The sequence below is a fragment of the Chelonoidis abingdonii genome, chromosome 17 (assembly GCF_003597395.2).
Source record: "Chelonoidis abingdonii isolate Lonesome George chromosome 17, CheloAbing_2.0, whole genome shotgun sequence".
NCBI lineage: Eukaryota > Metazoa > Chordata > Testudines > Testudinidae > Chelonoidis > Chelonoidis abingdonii.
In genome coordinates this window covers 15,474,120-15,501,551 of record NC_133785.1, presented here as the reverse complement: position 1 = coordinate 15,501,551, position 27,432 = coordinate 15,474,120, and the positions used below count along the sequence as shown (strand labels likewise).

General features: G+C 39.7%; 1 protein-coding gene across 4 annotated transcripts in view; it reads left to right on the top strand.

Moving 5' to 3' along the window:
- ARHGEF3 (Rho guanine nucleotide exchange factor 3) overlaps positions 1–27,190 on the top strand; it is a 256,764-nt gene extending 229,574 nt beyond the window's left edge. For 2 of the 4 annotated variants that reach the window (XM_032798832.2, XM_032798833.2), the window contains 8 exons: positions 1,535–1,705; positions 5,436–5,498; positions 5,843–5,939; positions 6,033–6,109; positions 12,006–12,263; positions 16,994–17,164; positions 23,420–23,606; positions 24,746–27,190. In XM_032798832.2, the coding sequence (XP_032654723.1) occupies positions 1,535–1,705; positions 5,436–5,498; positions 5,843–5,939; positions 6,033–6,109; positions 12,006–12,263; positions 16,994–17,164; positions 23,420–23,606; positions 24,746–25,092 (1,371 nt within the window). In that variant the 3' untranslated portion in view covers positions 25,093–27,190. The remainder of the gene's footprint in view (positions 1–1,534; positions 1,706–5,435; positions 5,499–5,842; positions 5,940–6,032; positions 6,110–12,005; positions 12,264–16,993; positions 17,165–23,419; positions 23,607–24,745) is intronic. The other 2 variants (XM_032798834.2, XM_075073318.1) reach the window with 2 other exon arrangements.
- Positions 27,191–27,432: the final 242 nt, after the last annotated feature.

Below are 27,432 nucleotides of genomic sequence, written 5' to 3'. Positions count from 1 at the left end.
TGAACAGGGTATAGAGAGGGAGAGATGGGACACAGACCCTCTCCCCAACAGAAGGAGCAAGGAGAGGCAGCAGAGACAGAAGGGAAGAGGCAGGGCCAGAGTCTCTCCGCTTCAGGCCATGCTGCTCTCCCCTCAGCCTCCGAAGCAGCTACAGTTCCGGGGCTGGCAGGCTGCAGCTGTGTCAGTTGGCCCAGCCTGCTGGAGCAGCTCCAGCCAGGCAAGAGACATCCTCCCCTGGCTCTTCCCAGATAAGGTGGGAAGGGATGGGGTGGGGGCTGGGGGTCCCAGGCTAGGGGTGGGGGTTATGTGGGGGGTGGTCACACGGGTTACTCCCCTGCTTCCCTGCCTCCCCCCCAAGTTTCCCCACCAGTTGCTATCCCAGCCCATCAGGGTAAGCAGCTGGTACACTGGGATACTTTTGTTTACTTAGGTTTACCTCCATGCCTGCGGATGCTCGAAGTAAACAAACCATCTCAGCCTGCCAGTGGCTTATCCTGATGGCCCAGGAGCCAAAGTTTGCCGACTCCTGAATTATAGGGTCGGCTTATGAACTGGTCATAACAATTTTCCATTTTTATTTATCCATCTTGGGGGGAGGGATCGGCTTATAAACGAACCGGCTTCTGATCGAGTATATACAGTATGTCCCACCACCTTCATTGGTTAACACCCAACAAAATTAATTATACAGCAGACAGAAACAATCACAGAACCAGACAGAGACCATGCAAATAAATCATAGCAAAGTGGGGTCCATAAAGATAAAACATACAAAAATGAGGGTTTCACAACCACAGCTATTGAGGAGTGATTTCTTGCCAGACAGGATGCTATCAAACTAAGTTTTCTTTAAATCTTCTAGGCTCTTCCCTTTCTCTGGAGGTGATAGGCATTATTAGGACAGGATTGTATTCCTAACAGCCCAATAGCACCTTATTTCAATGTGACTAGGTTGGAATGTAAGGATGTGACCATACACTTTCCAGCTTATGGCTGCCTCTGCTGTTTAGCTAAAGATCTTAGCCTAAAAACATAGCCTTAGACTGTAATAGTGAGAAAAGGCCTATAAACAGACAGACTGTGATTTTGATTCGTGTTTTGTACCTCTATAACTAGCTAAGTGATAAACATATACCTAAATTCTTAAAGTATAGGCCTTTGCAGACAGGCCTGAATATCTATAGCCTAACAGTCTTATTGACTGCAATGTGTATTAATGCTTTGCATAGAATGTACACATTAACCCTATAACACTGAGGATAGGGAGCAAATATATGCCACTGCAGAAAGGAGGTTATTGAACTATAAATGGACCAGAAACATGCTTTCACATGCCATTTCGTATCTTCCTAGTACTAAAATAAAAGGTTCTAGTGCGCCAATATCCTCAACAAATTTGGAAAAATTGGAATTGATAGTTATATAAACCATTTAATTTGATTGCACAAATTATGCAACTTTTTCTTTTTGCTTTGAGGAATCTGAAATGTGAGCAAACTGATCTAACATTTGTCCTACTTTTATGTCTTGTTAGCGTTCTATCAGTTTCCGTAGTGACAGTCGCCCTGATCTGTTCACCCCACGACCGTGGTCTCGAAATGTACCCCCTGCTAGCACAAAACGAAGGGACAGCAAGCTGTGGAGTGAGACCTTCGATGTTTGTGTCAATCAGATGCTTACATCCAAAGAAATCAAGCGTCAAGAGGTACTATTATTTCGATGCTTCTAAACTTTTGACAGTTTCGTCTAAAGCAGTCGTTCTCAGACTCTTTACTAAGGCAATTCACCAACTGCATTTTGTCTCTTTGCAACCCTCCATTACATATATGCATCCTCTGTTCCAGCATCACAACTCTAATCCCATCCTGGCCTGGTGTGTAGGGAAGGCCCGGAGGTGGAGGAATTGGAGAACGAGCACAGTCCACACTTCCCTGCAGTGGCGGCTCCTCTCCTGCGGGGGTGGGCTCAGCTCCCCATTTTGGGAGTTGCGAATTGGCACATGGGATTGCAATGCCATTCAGGTTTGGTCTGGCTGCCCTCTCATCATGATGGAGTACTGTGGAGTACTGCGACTCTGAGTCCCTCAGCCCAGTAGGATCTGAGCTGCCCTACGGTGTGGGGTGGCCTCACTCTCCAAAACCCCTCCCTCTGGGAGCTCCCCTGTATGTTTGTTTTTCACCAGGAAGATCTGTCCCTGGATTTGACAACCCATCTAGAACCTTTCTGTGACCTGCTGGTGGTTTGGGACCCATCATTTGGGAAACACTGGTCTAAAACGTGGAATTTAGGGATGATAGTAAATTAGTAAACATTAGCTCAGCATTTGAAATTACAGGGTAAAATCCTGGCTCCACTGCAGTCAATGAGAATTTTTCTATTGAGTTCAGTGGAACAGGATTCCACCTGTGGTCTTTATAATGAAACCATACTCTGGTTTTTGTTTGTTTGTTTGTTTTTAAAAGAAGTTGTTTCAATAATTCCTGTATATTAACATTGATATTTGAAATTAAAATTGCTTGCCTGGGTGTGCATGTTTTGGGTGGTGGTGTACTACCATAGTACCCACAGACTGCAATGAGAATGATGTACATGCTGGGTACTGAATGCACACAGTAAAGCACAATCTTTATCCCAGGGAGCTTTCAGTAGAAGAGGTTTATTATACAAATAATGTTACTCAGTTGACCAAGGATCTGCATTGGTCTCTGCTGAGTGCAGACCCTGGCACAGGGCCCTCAATTGTATAAAGTCCACTGGTGTAATGCACCCATAGCCTCCATTGGTGGCCTTGCAGCCAGAGAGCAGCAACCCCAAAGTGGGCATGGCAGTCTGGACAGGGAAATGTTTCCAGGACACCCAGAGAAAATGCTGATTCAAGGATGTCACTCTACACAGCGTCTGCTGGCTGTGCTCTTATAGCACCCTTCCCAGAAATGAACGTTGGCCTCTAGTCAACAGTGTAGGTGTACATTTCTGCTCTTCTCTCAGGGTCAGGAAGGTAATTGTCATGTGTCAGACTGGTTAAACCAGAGCATCAGAGGTTTAGGAGAATATAAACTTCTTGCGGGTGAGGAGGTCCAATTATAGGTTTCTACTAGGTGCTCTCTGCAAACATTTACAAATGAGGCACTGTCTGAAGGGGCCTTGAAGAAATAACCTTTACAGTGCTGATTTGCCCATTGTGGTTCAATGCAAAAATGATTTTCAAACTCTGGAACCTCCAGAATTCATAGAACCAGAGGGTTAGAGGGGACCATAAGGGTCATCTAATCTATCCTGCTGCCATGATGGAGGACTTGTTGTGCCTAAACCATCCAAGACAGATGGCTATCCCACTACTTCTTGAAAACTTCCAGTGAAGGAGCTTCCATGACTTCCCTAGGCAGTTTGTTCCATTGTCCTACTATTCTTACAGTTAGGAAGTTTTGCCTGAGATTTAATCTAAATCTGATATGCTGTAGTTTGAACCCACTGCCTCTTGTCCTGCCCTCTGTGGCAAGAGAGAGAAAATTTTCTCCATCGTTATGGCAGCCTTTCAAGTATTTGAATACCTCTATCTATCTATGCCAAGTTCCTGCAGCCTTTGCTCATATGGCTTCCATTCCATCTCTTTGATTATCTTTATCACTTGCTTCTGGATCCTTTCCAGTTTCTCTACATCATGTCTATATAATGGTGATCAAAATTGGACACCATACTGCAGTGAGGCCTTACTATCACCTCCCATGACTTGCATGCTATGCCTCTGTTAATGCAAACCAAAATTGCATTTGCTTTTTTTGTCCATAGTCCAGTTCTCCAATTTATTAAGAGCCCTTCAAATTTTTCCTCTATCCTCCAAAGTGTTTGCAACCGTGTTCCGCCCCTCTCCTCCCCCACACACACACTCTGTTTCATCTGCAGATTTGATCAGTATGCTCTCTCTTTCTACAGGCAGGTCATTAATAAAGATGTTAAATAACAGTGGACCAAAAACAGATCCCTGTGGAACTCCTTTCAATCTGACATCGTTCTATTAATAGTTACTCTTTGTTTGAGGTTGCTTAACCAATTATGTATCCACTTAATGGTAGTTCTACTGAGCCCACATTTCTCCAGATTATTTATGAGACTGTCATGTGGGACTGGCAAAAGCCTTGCTAAAGTCCAGGCATATTGTATCCACTGCATTCCCCCTATGCACCAAACCAGTTACCTTGTCAAAGAAGGAAATCAAGTTTGATTTGATTTATTTTTAGTAAATCCATGCTGGCTGCTAGTGATCACCCTTTCAACCTCAAGGTATTTGCAAATTGAATGTTTTATACATTGCTCTGATAGCTGCCCAGGTATTGAGGTCAGGCTGACTGGTCTATAGTTCCCTAGCTCCTCCTTTCCCCTTCCCTCCCCCTCTTAAAAGATAGGCACGCCTTTCTCCAGTTTCTGGGACTGCTCATGTCATTCAGGAGCTTGCAAATACTATTCCCAATGGTTCTGAAATTTCTTCTGCTAATTCCTTTAGCACCCTGGTGTGAATAGCATCAGGGCCCGCTTACTTGAATTTCTTCAAATTAGTCAGAAAATCTCTAACATCCTTTACTTATCCTGATCTGCATCCCTTCCCTTTTATTGTCTATGATAACTTTGCTAGTGGTCTGTTTGCATGTTGTTTTTTGCATGAAGACTGAAGTAAAGTAGGCATTGAACAGATCTGTCTTCTTATCTTCCATTACCGACTCACCTTCTCCATTGATCAGTGGACCCACACCATCTCTGTTTGTTTGTTTTTCTTTTCTTTTTTTTTTTGTCTGACCTATTTGGATACTATCATTAGTAAGAGATTGTACTGGAAGTGTGCATAACATTAAATTGCTATTTATTTCTAATAATAAAATGCAAAACTCACTTTATAAGAAGTGGCTAGTATGAGGAGAGAGTCCCACAGAGCTCTGTTTCCTTCAAGGAAAAAATGGTATGCCAAATTAAAAATATTTTTAATACCACCTATACATTTAAAGCAACCCCAACATTTGTACCTTTAGACAGTCTGGAACCTTTTGCCAATTAATGTTTTTTTTAAAAAACCCAAACACAAAACTCTCTCATAATTAGCTGTATAAACACCAATTATTTTACCAAAAATAATTGATATGATATTATGATGTAACTAAACTAAACATATAAAATGGCCTTCTGGATTGGAAACATGTCAAACCAAAAACTGTACTTCCGTAATTTTTTCAGACAAATGTTTCATGAGAAGTCTTGCAACAACAAGTCTTCAAAAGTAATGCTTAGCAAATAAGTGACTTTATAGATTAAATCTACATTTGTTTTTTCAACTAGATTTAGCAAGAAAATGTAGCTGTACACTAATACAGTTGTTCAGAATATAACAGTAACTTTTAAATTTGAGTACAATTTAAATAAGAAATTTATTGTGTGCTTTTTTACAGGCTATCTTTGAACTTTCCCAGGGAGAAGAAGACTTGATAGAAGACTTGAAGTTAGCAAAAAAGGTATTTATATACATACATGATTCAAAAACTGTTTTTTTTTTTTGAGGGTTTTTTTTTGCCTTTTTAAAACACACACACTTTTTTTTTTATATAGTAGATTTAATGGTAGCAACTGCCATCTAGTTAAGGTTGGAAAAAAATCCTCCCATAACTAGTGGCTGATGGTATTTTATTCAAATTTTCACAAGCACACCTTTTGTTAGATACCAGTTAGAAAAAACTCAGCCCAAAAGTTGAATGTTTCAGAATGTTAAGAGTGTAAAAAACAGGGATTGTAGTAGTTTTAAGAGCTCTCTCTATAATTTCTTAGACATATATATGCTAAAGTTTGCTTGTTTTTGCAGGCTTATCATGACCCTATGCTTAAACTCTCCATAATGACAGAGCAAGAATTAAACCAGATTTTTGGAACACTGGATTCTCTAATCCCTCTACATGAAGGTATAATTATGTTCAATTAATTATTATCATTCTACACTAATTTATACTTAGCATGCTCAGCAGGTAAATTTTTCTTTATTTTATTTTGATCAGATCTTCTTAGGCGGCTTCAGGAGGTCAGGAAACCTGATGGATCTACTGAGCATGTTGGTCATATCCTTGTGGCCTGGGTAAGGCAGATTTTCTAATCAAATTTGAAGTTAATTTGTAACTGTTTCATTGGTTTTTATCTTTTAGCAGACCATTTATCTTTTATATTGAGTATCTCTTCAAAAGTATTTCAATTTTTAAAGAGACAGTTGGCTAATAAGAATTGCAATACAATCAAATTAGGAGCATTTCCCCTAAATTTTCTGATTTGTCATTTTAAAATTTAGAAAAGGATGTGTTTTCAAAGCTCTAGTTGTTTTAGTGATAAGTAGTGTTAAAAGCACTTTCAGTTAAAATCACATGCCAGCCACCTGAGGATCTGACATGACCCCATGTTTATATGGAAAGATATAGAACCTTCCTTTTGTGAGGATTTAGATGGACAGTTTATTTTATGGTTAGAGGTAATTTGAATTTAGAAGATTTTATGTGTATACATATATAAATGTAAAGCTTTTTAGCCGATATACCACTTAAGTGCCAAAGGTACTTAGGCACCTATGTCCCAGTTTTAGGCTGACTGTGATCCACAAAATCCCCCTGGCATGCTACCTCAGTCATTTTCTAAACTCGGTGCCTAAATTTTCAGGGTAAAAGTTCTCTAGACACCTAAATTCTTGCCTCTGGGAATACACACTGCCTCTGACTCCTATCTCCCACCTAATCCCCAATGTAATACACAAATAGGTGCTCTTCTTCCTATCTTTCCCCACTCTCACCTGTGGAACCATATTTGGCATGAACTCAGAGGCTGCCAACTAGATTGTATCGCAATCAAAAGGGAGGGAGGGTGCCACCCATGTATTCACCTGGATTGTTGAAGACCGAAGTTCAATTCTCCCCTCTGCCTGGAGGTGGGGTGGGAGGGGAAGAGATTTGAACAGGGATCTCCTACCTCTCAATGGTGTGCTCTAACCACTGAGCTATGGGATATTCTGATGTGGGGCTCCCTCAGTCTCTCCACTTGAAGCTGTTCCACTCCTTATAAATACTTAGTCACTGGGCCAGAGAGAGAGAGAGTGACTCTAATCCAGGGGTTAGGGCAACCACCTAGGTTGTGGGAGATCCAGGATCCAGTCCCCCTGCTCCAATGACTTTCTTTATATATTGTGAAATAGCTTCAGTATGATAAATGAGGGAGCCCCACACGTGAATGTCCCATAGTTTGGTGGATAGGGTACCTATTCCTTCCCATTCATTTAATAGGAAACCTGGGTGCCTAACTCAGGCTTTGTGGATTGCAGTGTTGTTCCTATGTGGATCCATGCCTAAACTCCCTAATCATGTGGTACCTTATTGAGCTTCTCAGCTCTCTGTAACTGGGGGATCCAGCTCAGCAGACTCTGAAGGTCTTTTGTGCTTTCCTTAATGCAGACTTCAAAACTGAACTAGTTCCTCTGGTTATCAAATCCTTGATTATTCAAAGATTTTAGGTGCTTCCCTCCCCTCCCTACCCCCCCGAAAAGACTTTATATAACTGAGATTGTATTATACACAGCTGGAACCAACAAGTACCAAAATCATAAAATAGCTTTTGTTCTCAACGATATTTTGTTTAGGCCAAAGAGGTTTGGAAAAGCTTGTGGTAAACATTTGAGGCTTTTGGACACTTATCCAAACCAGAGTACTAAATTTTTTGAAGCTTCACCATCAATAGGTGATGTACAGTAATTCAAAAATAGTCTGTAAATGTTCCTGCCATCTTTTGATTGTCTTGTTTTTTCTTCACTTGGGTACCCTGACTGTTTATCTTAAAATTGTGGATAAAATTTTCCTGAGCGCCTAAGTGACTATGCAAATTTTACCCTGTGTCTAGAGCAAACTAATAATTCTTCATATAGTATATATCTTCGCATCTAACACACACAATCCATTTTGTTTTTTAAATACATCTAGCATTAAGGTTTGCTTTTAACTGCAGATGTCTTTACGCTAGTAGGAACTGTGGACCAAGTAGTATAACGTGATTGGATTCTGGTCTTCTTATCAGAACAAAATAAACATCTTAGAAGCTTTTGAATGGAAATGTTAAAAGCTGTTCAGCCCATGAAATATTTATACCAAAAAGGAAAAAGTGAAAAGGCCCCCTTTAAACAGAAACCCTTTGAGATGAAGGCAGAGGTGAAAGTAAGCCAGTAGGTCCGGTACAGTGTACCAGCAACAGCCAGTAGGCCATGCTGGACCGCAGTAGCTCCCACGGCGGGGATTTAAAGGGCTCTGGGCTGCCCATGGCTGCAGGCAGCCCAGAGCCCTTTAAATCTCGGCCGTGGCTCTGGCGGCTGAGCTGAGGCTGGGATTTAAAGGGCTTGGGGCTCCCCGCAGCAGCAGGAGCTCTGAGCCCTTTAAATCCCGGCCCCAGCCTGGCAAAGCTCGGAGTTTCCCATGGCGGCTGGAGCCCTGGGCCCTTTAATTTTCCCCTGAGCCCCGGGGGGCTCCCAGCCACCTCTTCAGCTGGGAACCCCTGATTGATTTTAAAGGCCCTGGGGCACCCAGCCACAGCTGGTGCCCCAGGGCCTTTAAATCTTGAGGCCCCACCCCTTCTGCTTGACGCCACGCCTCACCTCCAGGACTCCGGCAGTACCGGTAAGTCCTGTAAATTACTTTCACCACAGGATGAAGGTGACCCGTATTGTTCTTTTTGACTTCAAATGAATCAATCACTTATTTCCTATCTTGAAAGCCTATAAATGAATGAGTGATTATTTTTCTTCACTGAGCCATTATTTATTTATTTATTTGTATATATGTATTTTTTAAATGTGGCTGTTTCCCACTGTTTTGTTAAATGAATTTTCAGTTACATTTTCAATTATTTCCAGCAATTTAACTTGATTTCGAGTGGGTGAGGGGAGACGGACACAACACTTAAAGTGACTTGTTTGAGAGAATGAAATCATTTAAAAATGTTACAGTGGACACAAGTAATTTGGATACATTCAAAATACTTAGCTATTCAATGTGAAAAATAGCAGTTGAATTTTGAGATGAAATATTAATTCATATAGTGAAAAACCAAAATGTGTTTATTCATTAGTTTAGAATGATAGATTAGTTCTGGAGTATTGTAGTGAAGTCACAAATAAATTATAATTGATTACCCTAAATGAGTTAGACTTATGGGTTTGTTACTCACCTGTGTAGGTGTTCAAACATGCAACCAAAAATTGAAGTTTCCAAGACTGGGCACACACATTGTTTGGACGTTCCATTATCATGAAATGTACATTGTGTGCATAACTAGCCCAGACAGATATGAGAATCATGCCTCAAAATATAATTTTTACTTTTCTGGTGTTGCATCATTTTGTATAATTTCTGTAATTAAAATCCATATTTATACTGGAGAAAGACTATAACATTTTCCTGGTTCTCTAAATAATGGACAAAATATTTATTTAAAAAAAAAACAACACAGACGACCAATTAGTTTGTACACTGGCTTTTGCTTTTTACGTCTAAAGTTTATCTTTGCCGTAAACAGATATATACAAATTTATCTGTCTTTTGTATACATTTCATTTACTATAGTATTTTGGAGAACTACTCTCGTTAGTATTTTCTTGCTCTATAAAATATGCTTTTGTTATATTGTCTTGTAAAAAGTAGCTTTTGCTTGACATTATTTTGAAGTTGCCACCATCACAGTAGGGTCATCTTGAACAAATTGAGAGAGCTATTCAGAGTATGCAGAGGGAACAAGAAAACTGATCTAGTGTGAAAGCAGGATTATAGGAGTTGTTGGTTACCTTGGCGGTTGGGCAGCATGGTAACAAATGTAATGATCTGAGAGGCAAATGGGCAGTGATGTGCTCAGGATTTTAGTTAGTTTTTGTGTCCACTACTTACTGCTAATTCTTTTTTTTGTAATGGAAATATTGGGCATTCACAGGGTTTTGAAAAGGAGGAAGCAGAACCTAAATTAGCAGTGACTCATGGACAATTTTAATTAAAAAATATAAATTACAAATCAGCAAAGTAAGTAAACTAGAATTCTTGAACCAGGATATTCTTTAAGGATTAAGTGTAACATATATTTCATTTTCTCCTAATGAGAGGTTAGTGATTTAACTGGATCCTGCTTCAGGTTGCTGTTCAGCAAGGTTCTTAGAACTAGCATTGCTTGATATACTAATGATCCAGAAAAGGGATTGCACAGTCAGGTGCCAAAAGCTGCAGATGTTACACATTTTGGTTAGTCAAGTCCACAGACGACTGTATGGAAATTCAGAGGGCACTAAATCAGATAAACCACAGCCCGGTGGTAGATGAAATTTAAGTGTTGTTAAATGCAAAGTAATGCACATTGGAGGAGGAAAATAAACTACTCCTATACTTGACATGTTTCTAAATTTAACACTGTCAACTTGGGTCAAGGACCTGGGGATTGTTGTGGACAGCTCAGTTAAACATCTTTGCTCAATGTGCAACTGTGGTCAAAAACTGAACAAAATACATAAGGATACATAAGGAATGGCATATAGAATAATATGGAAAATATAATTTAAATATAAATGCAATGATTCATCACCTTGAATAACATGTGCAGTATTGGTCACCCCATTTCAAAAAGGTTATTGCAGAATTAGAGGAAATACGGAGGAAGGCAATGAGAATTGTTAGGAACATGGAAAAACTCTCGAGTAGATTTTTAAAAAGTAACGATAGAACAGAGACTAATAAGGGGGGAACGATAACATATAATAACGGATGATATAAAGGTGGTAGATCGGGAGATTCAATTGTTCCTGTCTCCTAACAAAAGAACAACAAGAGGACATTTAATTAAATTGAAAGCCAGCAAATTCAAAACTGATAAAAATAAGTGTTTATTTTTTTCTCACAACTCTTAATCAGACTGTGAAATTAATGGCATCCTGTGGCAATAAAACCAAGAATTGAGCAACATTCAAAGCAGGATTGGGCATTTATATAGATAACAATATCAGCATTTAATAGAGTTAATTCTAAAAGCTTTTTAAAAGTCATAGAAAACCTAATCCTTTATGCCAATCTCTAATAGAGATTCGGATGAGACCTTCATGGTGATTAGATTCTACCACACCTACCTTCTGTGGGGTATCTTGTATCTTCTTCTGAAGTATCTGGTGGTGGCTGTTGTCAGAGAAAAGATACTGGACTTAGATCGACCCCAGGTCTGATCCAATGTGGCAGTTCCTTTCTTCCTATGGAAATGCTACAGTGTTACAAAAATGTACAAAGCACTACCACCATTCATTTTTGTTACTCAAATCTTCACAACCTCCAACAGAAGTCCAGGTGGTGTGGGAAGTGTTTCAGTAAGTAAAGTCCAGGTCGAGGGGACTACTTGGGAGGATTCAGAGGGAACCCACAACAGGATTGAAAAGCCCAGAGGCTAGGTCATCCATGCAAAAGCATTGAGCCTCCTCACTATCTCCTGGTTCTCTCTGGCTGACTGGTAGTGTCTCCACAAAAATCAGGCTGTCAGAGCCTCTTCCCTCCAGCTGCTCCTCTAGGAGCCCTTTTCATTGGGGAGACTCCCCAACAGGAGCCTGCTGAATTAATACTTAAGAGGTGATGAACAAACGATGGTGAGGACTATGTACAAAAGAATTTGCAAATTAGGAGTTAGAGCAGTATCATGACCAAATCCAAACTCCAAGTACTTAATTTCTGCCTTATCTAATGATTTACAGGAATAACTGTAGAATAATTTACCTTGATGCAGGGGAAATTTAGTAATCGGGAAAGATATACCTTGTAAACCTTATCTAACTCCCATTATTACTAATGAGCTATGGTTCAACACCAAGGAGAGAGACCTCTCAATCAATTTTAAAATACCTGAAGCACTGAGGGGGTTTTGTACAGCACACTACCCTTTTGCTTTCAGTTTTACATCTTATAGTTTCAAAATACATTTTTCTCTTTCCTCAGTTGCCTTGCCTGAACTCATATGATAGCTACTGCAGTAATCAAGTAGCAGCCAAAACCTTATTGGACCACAAGAAACAGGATCACAGGGTGCAAGACTTCCTACAGCGCTGCTTAGAGTCTCCTTTCAGCCGGAAACTGGACCTCTGGAATTTCCTTGACATCCCAAGAAGTCGCCTAGTGAAATACCCACTGCTGCTCAGAGAAATTCTGAGGCATACTCCAAATGATCATCCAGATCAACAGCACCTTGAAGAAGCGGTAAGTTTGTGTTTTTTTTGTTTTTTTTTTTTTAACATTTTATAGCATTTAGCTTCAACTCTGAAGGGTGTTCCATAAAACTAATTCTAAACTAATGAATGGAGTGTCTAAATATGTTGATTTTTTCTGAAAATGTAATTAGGTCATATGGCTGTTAAAGTGACATCCAGAAAGGGTAGATCATTTTCTCCCTGGAATAGCAGCTTCAGCTTTTTCGTATCAGTTTTACTGGGGTGCTGGAGCCACTGCATCAATGTAAGGGCCTAATCCAGAGGACATTGAAATCAATGGAAAGACTCCCAGTAACTTCAGTGGACTTCGGAACAAGTTCTAAATGCTGACATGCAGCCCATTCTCTGGACATCTCTTGATCATCTTTTATAATGTGGCCTATGGTCTATGGAGGCCCAACGTGGAGACTCCCTCTTACCTGCCTCTTCATTCCCAGTTTTTAGGGGGTTGTAGAAGCACTCCTGTTCAGCCAGATTGATTACCTGAACAGTCTCCATACCCAGGTGAATTTCACCCACAGAATCGTACTGAAAATGATATGATTTGAGCTGGCCTCTATTCCATGTTTTATTCTGATCAGTGTATGTGGTATGAAATAAAAACGGAGGAAGTGAGGTGAGTTCAAAGCATATATTTTTAAAGGAAAGGACCTGATTGACATGTTGACAGACTTCCCTTGCCTTCGCCCTACCTTTGGGAGTATGGCATGAATGTCACAACACAGCTAGTAAGATGTATTATGCAACAAATTTGTTTGAAAGAAACGATTTTACATCCTTTGCAGTTATTTTTTTTTTTAACTCCCCAGGCGTAATTATTACAAATTAAATGGAACTACATTTAATTAAAAGTTCTATCATTATCAGAATTCATTATTAGCCTTAGTTGTATGTAGAGCTTGTAGATTTTAACAGTTACTTGCTGAAAAATTTAGGGGCTATTTTTTGACAATATAATATTTCACAAAACATCAAAGAGTACACATCTGCTATCACTGTGCTATTCACTACCCAGATGCCTTGCTCAGCTCTACTCCTTAATATAAAACTGATCAGGTATGATGCAGAATTTAGAGCCTCGGTATGTGGAGTTTACATGCAGATTTAAGTTTTAATCTACATGCTTTACAACATCTGCTTTTTTCTGTTATAAATGTCTAATTAAGGTTTGTCACTTTTTATTTAAAGAAACAGTTCTTGTTTTTTATTTCAAATTTTTGTTTTGTCTCTAGCCAGTGTCTGGTAAAGTATCTTCTCATTTCAAAATGCTTCCTTTCCAGGAATGATATATTTGGTAGGTGTTTTAACAGTATATAATCAGGATAATTTTTCTTGGTATTACAGTAATTTCATATTAAATAGATTACTGCAAAACTGTCAGAGTAGTATTTTACTTTGAAGTGATGTATTTCACAAACTGTACAGTTGCTAAGTTAAATTCAGGACAAGTAATTACTAAATGTTGTCTCCTAAAACTATTCAGTTTATAAGATAAATTTGTGCTCCCACCTGGAAATATGCTCTGCCAGTTAATCCCTGGTATATTTCTATTGGAATTGATAGAATGAACCTGGGAAAGAATCTTGAAAAAGAACCATACATTATGCACATTCTACAGATTCTGAGTGGCTACGTACCGCTTTCAGCCAATCTGTTCAAAGGGATTTACATAACTATGATTATTTACCAGTGACCCTGGAATGAATGGTAAAATTCCAGTTGACTACAACTCTCCCTATTTGCATGCCCATAACTCAAGCATGATGAATCAATTAGTAACTCATTTACTTACTGAATATTGCATCTTCTATTTAAGAACTGTTTACCTGCTGCTTACTAAGTACTCAAATTTTATTAGTGCATTTCCTCACAGAACACTTTCTCCACATGTTGTGAATAGTTGCACTTCAATATTTGCATTGTGTTGATGTAATTTCTGTCTCTGGTTGAATGAAATTTACTAACATAGTGTGATTTTTTTTTTTAATAAATTTTGTTTTGACATATTCAAGTATTTTGAGTTTAAAATTTGCATTTTGCAAGTAATCAGGCTAGTGATACTTATGCTCGAATGTCTGCAGAAAATACAGATGATTGTGAATACAGTCTAAAAATGTATTTTCTAATTTAAGTGAATATTTCCTCAAAACTTTCTTCAATAGCAGCTCATTTCTACCTAAAAGAACCATGGCCACCTGGATTTCCAATTCCCTTCCCATGCTGTCATCACATCTAACACCAGATAGTGAATACAATTACATTTTAAAAGGGATTGCTCTTAGTGGGGTAGGAGAGAGAGATTTAAACCTTCAAGCAGTGAAGAGAGAAATTGAAAAGGGGTGTGTGACTGGGTGAGGATTGCATCAGAAATTTAGGTAGCCAAATAAACATGTTTTTGTTTTGAGCATATGGCTGAGGAGTTCTCAAGACAATAGCTAATCCCTGGAGAATGCAGAACACAGGGAAAAAGTGAGAGGGAATACATTTAAATAAAATAATAATATGAATGTATCCTTTTTATCTAGATAATGCACTCTTCAGAGTTTATTTAGCCGGTGAGGACATAGTTATTAGCTTATAAAACAGAAGCACTTTGAAGCTGTTAGCTGGGAAAAGGACAGAACCAGACGGCAAGCCAAAAACATAACAAATCCATACATGCAAAATGGTATTTGTAGGGAGATTTACTATGGTGTTGTTGTAGAAGATACTACTTTTGTCCTTTCTGGACAAATTTTATAAAAGTGGCATAATGTACTTTAACACACGCACTCCGCCCACACACGCAAACAACACACTAGTAAATAAGTGTTGTATTGCATTATTGTGACAACCGATGGTGATTATGGAAAGAAAAAATTATGGGCTGTGTGAGCCCTTATCTTAATGTACTTGAAATTTAGGATTGTAACAAAATTTGTAGGTCATTTTGCTGTATAGAAGTGTAGTGATTATGAGGTAGCAGTTATGAGGCAGTAGCAAAAACCTAAGCTCCCTGTAAAATCTCTTTATCTAACATGAAAGTTCAAAGGTTAGATTTCACCAGACAGGATTTCAGTTGGAGATGAAGAAGCAGTTTGTTTAGCATAGGAAAAGTCAAATCCACTAAATTCCAGGGAACCTACCCACAACATTTTCATATTTCATTTGATATTGTAATTACTGACCTTGCATATTAACTTTACTAGCCTTTGTATTTCACAGAGATCAAGTTGTATAATGGTACTGATGGCTGCTGTTCTCAAAAGTTCTAAAGGATAATGTATCTGAAACTGCCTGATATGATATAGCTATAGGTTTAAATTAGTTGTTAATGGCTTCCGTGGGATCTTTGTCTACCTTGTACTTTTCAACTCCCACAAGTGTAGGCACAATAATTGAAATTAGACTTTTAACTGCTATAACGTGCAAGTATCAGAACAATAAAATATAATTAATTTGCCTTTATTCTCTTAACAAGTGTAATTTTCATAACTGGCACAAATTCAGTGAGAAAAGCCGGTCTATTATTTTATTAACAGTACTACTTAGTCACCTGCTCTCACCACCTAGAAATGATGCTGAGCGAGAAGAAGTTAATTTATTCCTGACTGTTAATCTCTTATGTGACCTTGGGCAAAACACAGCCTTTCTGTACTCAGTTTCTCCATTTGTAATATGGGGATAATAAATAGTTTTTATTATATTGCCCACAAAGTAACAGAAAAATTACTCATAATCCTGATCCTGCAAACATACATGCTCAAGTATAACGTTAGTCATGTAAATAGTCTCATTTAAGCCAATACAAATACTCAGGTGAATAAAGTGTTGCAGGAACAAGGCCTTAATTCGTTCTGCTGTACATTGTTTGGTACAATATAGAAGATTCTGAATGTGATTTTTATATTCCATAAATATACATATAGGCTGTGTATTTGGTACAACCATGCATGTACATAGTGTGTGTGTACATACATATACAGTAGAACCTCAGAGTTACGAACTAACTGGTCAATCATACACCTCATTTGGAATCCGAAGTACGAATTAGGCAGCAGCAAAGACTAAACAAGCAAATACAGTACTATGTAAAACGTAAACTTCTAAAAAAAAAAAAAAAAAAAGTCTTTTTTTTCCATTTTTTCATATTTTTTTTACTAAGGAACTGTGCTTGTTTCATTTAAATTAACATGGTTAAAAGCAGCATTTTCTTCTGCCTAGTAAAAATTTCAAAGCTGTATTTAGTCAATATTAAATTGTAAACTTTTGAAAGAACAACCAAATTGTTTTTCAGAGTTACAGGAACATTTCCGTTATGAACAACTTCCATTCCCGAGGCTTTCATAACTTTGAGGTTTTACTATAAACAAATTTTAGTTGAATAAAAAATGCATTTGGTTTCACAGTTAAATCTGTTTACCTTCATTCTAAACATTTAGGGCTGATATCAAGAAGCAAGCTTCAGATTTCAAAGAGGCAAAGTGTTAGAAACAAACACAAGACAAACTATAGTACCTGTACACATTCTCATCTGCTCTATTCTGACTCTCACATTCATACCTTACACTTGAACCTTCCAAACATGACCACCATAAGACTGACTAAGAAATATGAAATGCATTGTGAAGTAAAGTGACTCTTTTCCTCTTATCACCTTCTTACAATTAAGAAAGAGTGTGAAAGGCCCATCTGATGGAAGTTCAGATATTTTCATTCCTCTTTGTTCTTTTTCCATAGATAAATATAATTCAGGGTATAGTTGCAGAAATCAACATTAAGACAGGTGAATCTGAGTGCCAGTATTACAAAGAGAGGCTCATTTATCTTGAAGAAGGCCAAAAGGACACACTGATTGATAACTCGCGTGTGGTGTGTTGTCACGGTGAACTAAAGAACAACAGGGGAGCGGTAAGGAGTAAATATTTTTTATTACTATATACTTTAAGATAAGGTCTCTTCAGTGCTATGATGTTACAAGTTGAGGTAGAGAGGATATAGCATCAGTTCAATTTTGAGAGAGAGAGAGAGAGAAAAGGTTGTTGGGACCATTGTGTTATACAGGATCCTGTTCTGTGTGATTCTATCCCTCCATGGAGGCCTTCAGGAGCACGGGTGAGTTCCACTGTGTCACACTTTATTTAAATACCTAGGAAATGGCTCACTCATCTTCTGGACTGCTACAGTCACATCTATTTATAAGAAAGGTTAGACTTGATCCCACTGTCATTAAAGTTAAGGAGAGAAGGATCAAGCCCTGGACGTGGAAATATTAAATAGTGGTCCCAGCTCATGTGCATCATTTGTGTTTTGCACTAGGAAGGCTGTGGGAGAATTGCCAATTGGTTGGCTGGAGATAACTGCTTTCCTTTAAAAGAAAGGGGAAATTGCAGATACCTTTTTATACTTACTATAGAAAAGATATGCAGTGCTTACTAGAGCCCTGGCTGGATAGTCTGATCCACAAAAATTGTCCACGGATGTGGATATTCGTGGATTTGCAGGGCTCTACTAACACCTCCACAGGTCACTGTGCACCAGTGATTCAGGGCTATGCCAAACCCTCGTCCCCTAACAGCCCCTACTTCTCCCCAGAGACCTCCTGGCAGGGAGGCTACAGTCCTGGACCTTCATGTGCCGCACTGCCTTCCCAGTCGGGGCTCAGTGCATGCAGCACTTGGCTCGCTACGCAGGAGCACATGGTCACGTTCCTTTCTGGGATTTATAGTTTACCTTCTCCCTCCAAGCAATCTGGAGATTACAACTCCCAAAATGCCAGTGGGCTAATGCCACATATCGCAGCTCGCTGCTGCATGATTCAGAGAGCTAAGCTGGAGCTTGAGGGCTGAGTGACAGCCAGTCCATTTGGGTGAGTCTGTGTTGCAGAGCCCTGCGCAGAGACACAATTTGTATCCACATCTGAGCTGCGAGCTGCAAAAATGGTCCATCCGTAGATATCCGCAGATTTGCAGGCCTCTGCTTACTAGCCAAATATTTAAACCAAATTTGCTTAATTTTCTTGAACTAGGAAGAAAGATTGGTGAAGTTTTGTGAAACTTTTTGCTTGTATCTTTGAAATAATGCCAAAATAGGACCCAACTATTTTAATTACAATTCAAGTATCAATGTGGTGTTTTTAATCAGCTTGCAAATAGCTTTAGTCTTTAATGGTCATATGCAAATTATGAATTTAATATGCTAAACATGAATTAATTAATGTCCATGCATTGCATTATAAACTGCTTAAATCTAGCTCTTCTTGACTGAATACTAGATATGTGTTTCTGAAATGCAACCCACAGTAGTGAGTTAACATGTAACAGAGGACGCATTAGCTCTGAGGCTGTCTAAACTACAGCTTTTTACCATGACTTTATAACCAGTTAGAGACATGGTAACTTTAATCTGTCACAAGTAACATGGTTTAGTTTGTGTCTATGCAGAAGCCTTTCTACATTGATTGTCATAGAAAGAAACCTGTAAATCTAATAAATAAACCTGCAACTGAAAATATAGTGACTGGATAAATATTAACCATACAACGTGCACATTTTAGATTACCGCCAAATGCATGCACGGGAAAAATTATACAGGGTATGTGTGTCTCCCGGAGTATATGGCACTTATAAATATGGCTAAATTGGTGTGTGGGTGTGTGTATAAATTCTGCCTCAAATTTAGAATAATCTGTCTTTATGTGCATGCATTTGACTGGTAGTTTAAAATATGCAGGTTATAATGGGGGAGGGAGATGGTATTATAATGTACTAGATTCTGCTCTTGGGGGCATAATTCACCCTGATGTATTTACACCTACAATTTTTCAATCCTTATATGCAAGTCTTTGGCTAGTAGTTCAAAATGCCAAAAATTTAATGTTGTTTAAGTCGATATATCGCCAGTCATTTATTAGAACTGTTGAAATTCAGTGGGTGGCATTATGTAAGTTTAACTGACATACTGAAGAGACAAAAGACTGTGCGTGTGTGGCAGGAACAGCAGTTAATGAAAGGGTGTTAAGATGAAGCAGAAAGGACCCGCTTTACCTTATAAACTTACTTGACACGTAATTTTCATTATCATTTGTCACCAGTCAATATGTCCCATTGCTATAAGCTCCCGCATGGTGCCAGTTTTTTTATGGTAGGGATCAGAATCCTATTGTGCTAGACACTATAGACAAATAAAGCCAATCCCTGCCCCAGAGAGCTTAGTGTTGGCAGTGGAAAGTCTTTCAAGATGAGGCTCACTAGTGCAAGCTCCCCAACTCCCAGTCAGGAGGCCCTTTGCTGGACCCTCATAGCCATTCAGTACAGCCCACAGAATGGATTGGGTGAGCTGGAGCTGGGGTAAGGTCAAATGGGACAAGAGACTGATTAGAGGCCTCAGCCAGCTCAACTCTAGATGTATCATTGCTAGATTGTAAAGCTACTCATCCTTGGTAGAACCCACACAGAAAACCAGGAGACATGAATCCCACGCTCTGGCACATTTCAGTAGGGTGTAGAAGTTAATTTGTTTGAGCCTAAAAATGGGTTTAACTAGTGCAAACTTGTTTATGTTATAGCAACTGTTTAACCAAACAGATAGTTTAAGTATCAGAGGGGTAGCCATGTTAGTGTGGATCTGTAAAAGCAGCAAAGAATCCTGTGGCACCTTATAGACTAATATGCTCCAAAACGTCTGTTAGTCTGTAAGGTGCCACAGGATTCTTTGCTGCTTTTACAGATAGTTTGTTGTTCTTCGAGTGCTTGCTCATGTCCAACTTTATGTTAGGTGTTTGTGCACTGCATGCACCATTGCTGGAGATTTTTCCTCAGTGGTATCAGTTGGGCGAGTTCTAGCACCCTCTGGAGCTGCACAGTTATGCACAGGCATAAGGGGTGCTGCTGGCCATGCATCCTCTCAGTTTCTTCTTATCACCTGTGACAGTTGCTGGAACAACCCTTCTTCCTCTGGCAAGGCTTTGTTCCCAGTGTTTAATGGACTCCTATCTTCATAGTTTAATGTAAATATTTTTTTGTAATTATTGTTAGCGTAAATAGTTCCTGTTGTCAAGGGAGTTCTTCACCCAAAGAGCCAGGCATGTGCTGGTCCCTGGGCTTCAAGCCTTGTACCTTATGCAGATCTATGCCTGGGAATAACCTGCATTCCAGCTGCTCAAAGTGCTTGGGGGAAACTCATATGAGGGACAAGTGCCAGATCTTTTGAGATTTTAGACCCCACACTAAAAAGAACATAGACATTAGGCTGAAGGGTATCCTTATGGAAGCCACCCTGAGACCAGTCTTAGAGCCAAGCCACTCCAATTTGGCAAAGAGTACTTTCTCAGAGCAAAGTGCTCCCTTGGTACCATTCACCACTCTGGTGCTGAGAAAGAAGCACAGAAAGCAGCACCCCAACAAAGGGTGCTTGCTGATCCAGAAGAGAGACAAGCTGGGGGAAGGCAGCACAATAAAACCAGTGCTGGGCTACTCTTCCTCTCCTGGACCCGTGATGGCACCATCAACTCTGCCTAGAGCACTGAATCCAGGGTAGGACCCTCCACCAGCAGTCTCATGGTTCCATCAACCCCAGAGGCTTTCCAAGCAGCTTGGGACATTCTTTCTCTGCCAGTCCCTCCCATTCCAATAGGAAACCTACCAGCTCCCCTGACTGGAAGTAGGATGGAACAAGGAGCATCGGACTCCTTCCTGGCCTCTCGGCACCCTCTAGGGACAAGTCTTCCCTGATCCTGGTATCTGTTCTTTCCGAGAGAAGACTCCTCTTCTGAGTCTGAATCATACATGCCATCTAAAGCCTACCAGTGGCACACAGTTTGTACCACTGGACTTCGGTGCCGGTCTCCCTGCCAGCACCTGGCAAGCAGGTCACTAGTCAATGCAGTGGCTTTATTGGAACCCCTGGGGATTTCCCCCGAGTACCAGGTTCTCCCTCCTATCACTCCTACTCAGTGATTTCTGAGAGACGGGCTACCACTCCTTCCCACTCAGCACTGGACTCCAGATTTGGTACTGATATCCAGGAGATGGCTCTAGTGGATGTAGCTGTTAGGCAGATGAAGGAGCTCTACCTCCTCCTCTCCAGACGAGGCTGTCACAGGACCCTGTAGCCTGTTTTCTGTAGGATGACTGCAGGGCCCATCAGGACCTTCTGAAGCAGGTCTCTGTGTACTTGGGTCTGGAAATTGAGGAGCTCAGAGACATCACGGAGCATTATTGATATCCTGGCTGCAGCAGCTCCCTCAAAGGTGGCCTAGCCCATGAATGAGGGACCTCTCAAGGCCCTGTGGCAAACTTCTTCTCTGCCCTCAGAGGGCTGAGAAGTATTGTGTGCCAGCAAGCAGGTTCAAATACCTGTGCGCGCACGTGCTCTCTCTCACTCTCTCTCTCTCTCTCTCACACACACGTACGTACATACGTACGTACGTACGTACGTCACTGGTGATATCTGCTGCAAACAAAAGAGACAAGGAGGACCAGTTGAGTGCTACCCCTAAGTAAAAACACACCAAGAGACTAGATCATTACAGAAGACTTTCATCAGTGGAACTCCTTGACTAAATTTAAAAGCTCCCTGCCCCCAAGATTCAAGGCAGGAATATGTTGCCCTCTTGGAGGAAGGTCAGAATGTGGCGAGGACCTCTCTCCAGGTGGCTCTGGATGCTGCCAACTCAGCAGGTAGGACAATGGCTTCCGGCCTTCCTCACAAGGTCCAATAGTCTATCTAAGACCTCCCCTTCAAAGACTCCTCTCTGTTCTCAGAGCAGACTGACATGAAACTTTAGAGCCTGAAGGACTCACCAAGATCTTTAATATCCATAAACAGTTTTTTTCTGAGAGCACCCTCCGTGTAGCTGGCGTGGCCGCTGATAACCACTATCCCAATTTTTTTATTCAGATTCAACATTAAAAATAATAGCATGTAACCCCTACAGTTTGATTGAAAATGTGTACTCACTAGAGGTGCCTTCCCCGGCATCACGCTCTGCTGTCAATTGGTCTTGTGACAGGATGGGCTCCAGAGTTTAAAAAAAAGTTCTTGGCTGTTTGGGGAGAATGGATCCCCTGCTTGCCTGCCGTGCATTCTCCTCTTCGTCAACAATGTCCTCCTCATTGTTGCCCAAGGTCGCCCAGGGCTCCTGGGAGGTATCCACGGAGTGTTTTGGGGTGGTGGTGGGGTCACTGCCTAGAATTGCAAGCAGCTTCTCCTAGAAGTGGCATGTCTGTGGCTAAGAACCAGAGCGACTGTTCGGCTCCCTTCTCTTCTGGTATGCTTGCCGAAGCTCCTTTATTTTCATGGAGAACTGCTGTTTGTCCCTGGTGTAGCCCTTCTCCCCCATAACCTGTGCAATTTTGGCAAAGATGTTAGAGTTTCTTCTGCTGATTTGGAGCTTTGCCTGCACAGACTCTTCTCCCCACACAGCAATAAGATCCACTACCTCCTGTGTGCTCCATACTGGAGCGCATTTGCGGCCTTAAGCATCCATGGTCAGCTGTGCTGACAAGCTCTCCACACCGATTAAACAGGAAATGAGAATTTAAAAGTTCCCAGGGCTTTAACGGAGGTGGCTGTTTCCTGTGTACCTGGCTGAAGTGCAGTGGAGTTGAAAGTGCTCTCCAGAGAGATCACAGCGGAGCACTGTGGGACACCTCCTAGAGGCCAATTCATTCAAATTACACAGCACAGTGTCTACACTATCCCCATATTCACGCATGGATGTCGACTGAAGCGATATGCCTCTTGTGGAGGTGGAGTACAGAAGTCAACTTTACAAGCCTTTTAGGTCGGCAGAAGGGACTTGGTAGTATAGACATATACATTATTAACTTGACCTAATGCAGCATATGTCAACCTAACTTTGTAGTGTACCTGGCCCCAGTATCTCAGTTTTCTCCTTAGTTTACATAAGTTACATGTGGGTATGAATATTTATACTATATTAGGCCACCAACAGTATTATAATGGGAGGGAGAGAAGACAGTCCCAGTGATGGATGTGGTGAACAAATTTACATTTATTTATTTATGCCTAAGCAAGAGGAACTAAAAGTGAATATATATTGTTAAAAGAACACAGATATATATATTACAGTTAAAATAAACTTTGTTTAGTGACTTTTTAAAAGGAATAATGATTTTATTTTCCTTTTATGCTTTTTAACAGAAACTGCATGTCTTCTTGTTCCAAGAAGTGCTGGTGATTACCCGAGCTATTACCCATAATGAACAACTCTGCTACCAACTATACCGGCAGCCCATCCCAGTAAAGGATCTTGTCCTGGAAGATTTGCAGGATGGAGAGGTGCGACTGGGTGGATCTATACGTGGTGCATTTAGCAACAATGAGAGAAGTATGAATACACTTTTGACTGGAATACTTTATCATTAGTTCACAGGGAATAGATGTATCTTTGAAACCTCCCTTCATTTAAAATAACACTTTAGGTCCAAAATTTGACCTTTCTTTCAAACTGTTGTTATACAAGACTCTAAATGTCTATTTTAAAAAATCCATCATATCAGTAATGGGATTCTTCCCCCTCCCCCAACACAAACGCGCGTGTGCACACACACACACCCCTTTACTGCACTGGGAAGTGGAAAAAGGATTAGAATGTAGTAGCAAAACAAGCATTTATAAACAGTCTCCACAGAGTATATTTTGAAATTTTGTAGCTTATTTAGAAACCTTATGACAAGATTTATCTATTGTGATTCTTCATCTTGTTATGGAGCCTTTGGCTGCTACTCCACTGTTAAGGTTGTGATCCTGCAAATACTTACGCGTGTGCTTAATGTTAAGCATCTGAATTATCCTTTTAAAGTCAACTGGATTACTCATATTCTTAAAGTTAATCTTGTTACATGTTTGTTGAATCAATGCCTATGAATTAACCAGGTTTCCATTACAAACCATCTTTTAACCTTTCTGAAAAATAAATTTTGAAATTTTTTTGTGACTGATTTATGTTGTGGGTTACAGGTAAGAGAGGGCCCAAGCTGCCACAGGAACAAGTAGTCCTGGCTACTCCATAGGGAGCAAAAGTGAAATTTCACAACTCTGAAAGGCTGTTTATAGCCAGAGAGGCTCCACGGGGCTCTGGGGATAGCATCAACTCTGAGCTGCTTAAGGTTCCAAGCTTGAAATGGTAAACTGGCATAGAAGTCAGCCAGTTTAGGCATTCGTGGTTGGTTTTATGCATGTATAGCATCACTATATTGGCTGAACTCTAAACTAATTAACCCAGCAAGCATGAAATTTTTAGCAACTCCAGTAGCATCTGGGGTTGCCCCACTGCCTTATCAAGGTAGGAGTGACACAAGGTTCTTGGGTTTTCCCTCGGCTTCTATTTATTCTATGGATTTCTAACTTAGCCCTGGGGAAGCAACCTAGTAAATCTAAGAACTTGATTGTTTTATTATTTTAATGTACTCACTTATTAAAAATGCAGACACCCAAAGCAATCAATGGACATATTTTGTTTTTCAGTTAAAAACTTCTTTAGAATCAGCTTCAAAAGTGGATCACAAAGCCAGTCTCACTCGCTGCAAGCCAATGACTCCTTCAACAAACAACAGTGGCTTAACTGTATCCGACAAGCCAAAGAAACAGTTGCGTGTGACGGAGAGACTGGAACACTGGATTCAGAAGGACATTTTCTAATATCCCCAAATGGGAGTAGGGAACCACAGGGAGAAAGCAGGCTTGAGCAAATGGACCAATCAGACAATGAGTCAGACTGTAGTATGGACACTAGTGAAATCAGCATTGATTGTGAACGCATGGAACAGATAAACTCTTGTGAGAATGACAAACCGATAGAAACTAACATTTGACTGAAACTTACAGTTCATGGAAGTAAACTTGTCTTACCTGTACAGTATTTGCATTCCATAAATGGAGCAGTTTGGAAAAGCACTTAACACTTTTTTGAGACAATGTCAACACAATCTTTCTTGTACCTGTACCTTTGAGTGTAGTACTGTAACTGCCAATCTATGTAAGCTGGAATCTGTTACAAATCCTGTCCTGTGATATTTCCATAAACATCTGGGTGGATGAAAGTGGTACTTGACCAGTTATTTTAATTGTCCTGCTGGTAGAAAGAATCTCTAAACTCAGAGATGATGCATAACTGTTGATAGTAGGGGGGCACAATTTAAAGGTTCTGGTGGTATTCAGCAAGTTTCAGGGCAGGGCATATAAACCCTGGTAGAAATTGGGGGTGGGAGACACTTAACCCCGCGGACCTCCCCCACATGTCTTCTCTGTCTAAACTACTGTTTATATGTATATTACATAAGTCTTTTCATGATTTTTACAGTATTTGACCTCTTAACGTGGCACCTAAAGACAAACTTCGTAGTGGGTCTTAAAAGGGGTATCGAAGTCTGTGTTTAATTAGGAATGACATTCAAAATTTTCAGAAAGGCAAATGTCTACAAAAATCACATCTTGGAATAAGGTAAGTTAGCTATTGTGGTGATAAATCAACAGGAAATATAAAGAGTAGGCCATATGAACAGTGACTCTTAAGGATTAATTTTAGAAAGTCTGAAGCACTGTATGAAGATCCAGCTAACCAACATAGTAATCTGGTCATTAGAAGGGTCAGTGTAGTGGCCATGGTTTATTTATCGGAGCACATCAATTGAAAGAGAAGTCTACTGCAAACACTGAATCTTCAGATTAAATGCTGGGCATGTTGTGTATTTGTAAATAAAAAGTTGGTAGTTTGCTTACAGTGCCATGTATAACTCTGTATTATCCTGACTAAGACAGGAAGAATCTAAAAAAGCATTAGATCATTGAATAGACCCTCCAGCGTTTTGCACTCCACTGACCTGACTTACTGTTACCACTAAAGTTTAAAACATCCCAAGATTTTGTGTAGATGACTGTTTACAATTACATATAGTTGTTTTTTAAGACTGAGACACAATCTTGTATCAATGGTGCTGTACAAACACCCCTTAGGAGACAGTAGAGAAAGTTTAAATAAAAAAGGGAATTGATTTTCCTTTAGGAAATATCACATCCTTTATATTTTTGTCAAGTTTTTTTTAAATTTTGCTGCATCTAAACTTTATGCTGTAATTGGAACCACTGCTGTGTTTTCTGGTGGCTGATTTAATTAAGTCTATTATTGGCCTGACTCATTATGATGAGAGGCAGATTAGCCAATTTAAAATGCAGTCTAAAACACTGTGCAACAGCCTGACTATTTTAGGAATCCTTGGTTCGTCTTTTATAATGGAAATAATGCCAATCTACTGAAAGGTAAAGTAGGCTGCAAAATTTGTGTTCTTATTAATTGACATGATCCTTGATATTATAAAAATGCAGGATAACCTGTGCAAATTAGATGCACACCAGCACAAGTAGTAAAACTGCTAAATTATTGCCAAAAATGTTTGTTCCATGCGTGTTAATAAGTTTACAGAAAGAAAGTAAATAAAATATCATTTACCTTGTATATATATCATGAAGTGCATTAAAGGAATCAGTGTGGCAAGATAATCAATATAAAAACAAGGAATATTACTTTTTAAAAAAAATACTGTTGTCAGTTTTACCCTGTAGACCATATTTCTGTATTTATAGTTTTTGAAACATTGTGAATTTTTTTCTATTGCAGGCGTGTAATTTATTTAAACTGCTTCATTTTTAGAGTAGAATGTTTGAGCATGCCAGTGAAGAAGAATAGGACAAGGGAACATGTTGTTGATGTGGGAAAAAAATAGAAAATATATTAGGCTATGAACTTTTGGTATGACAACTGTTGGCCGAAATGTTAGCAAAAAGCATGTAAAGTATTGACTTATGGAAAAGAGGAGAGAATGTTTGTGTTGGTGAAATATTTGTGTATAATGGCCTTAAACTTTTATGGAAGCATTTCAAATAAATTACATTAAACTGTTTTTTGTTTTTTAATTGTTTTGATTGCTTATTATCCAAGGAGCCCACCATGGCTGAATGTACACAGGGCTTTCAACAGTATTTAACATACCTAAGCAATGTTTATATTTTGGTTCTGGATGAAGTGGGTCATATACCCATGGCTGGACAAAAATGTTCTAATTTCATAATTTTGATGGAAAAATTTTCAGAGCGTTGAGAGGGAAATTGGTAGAAATTTTCCCAGAATGTTTTCCCTGATTGTGGGTTTTTTTGTA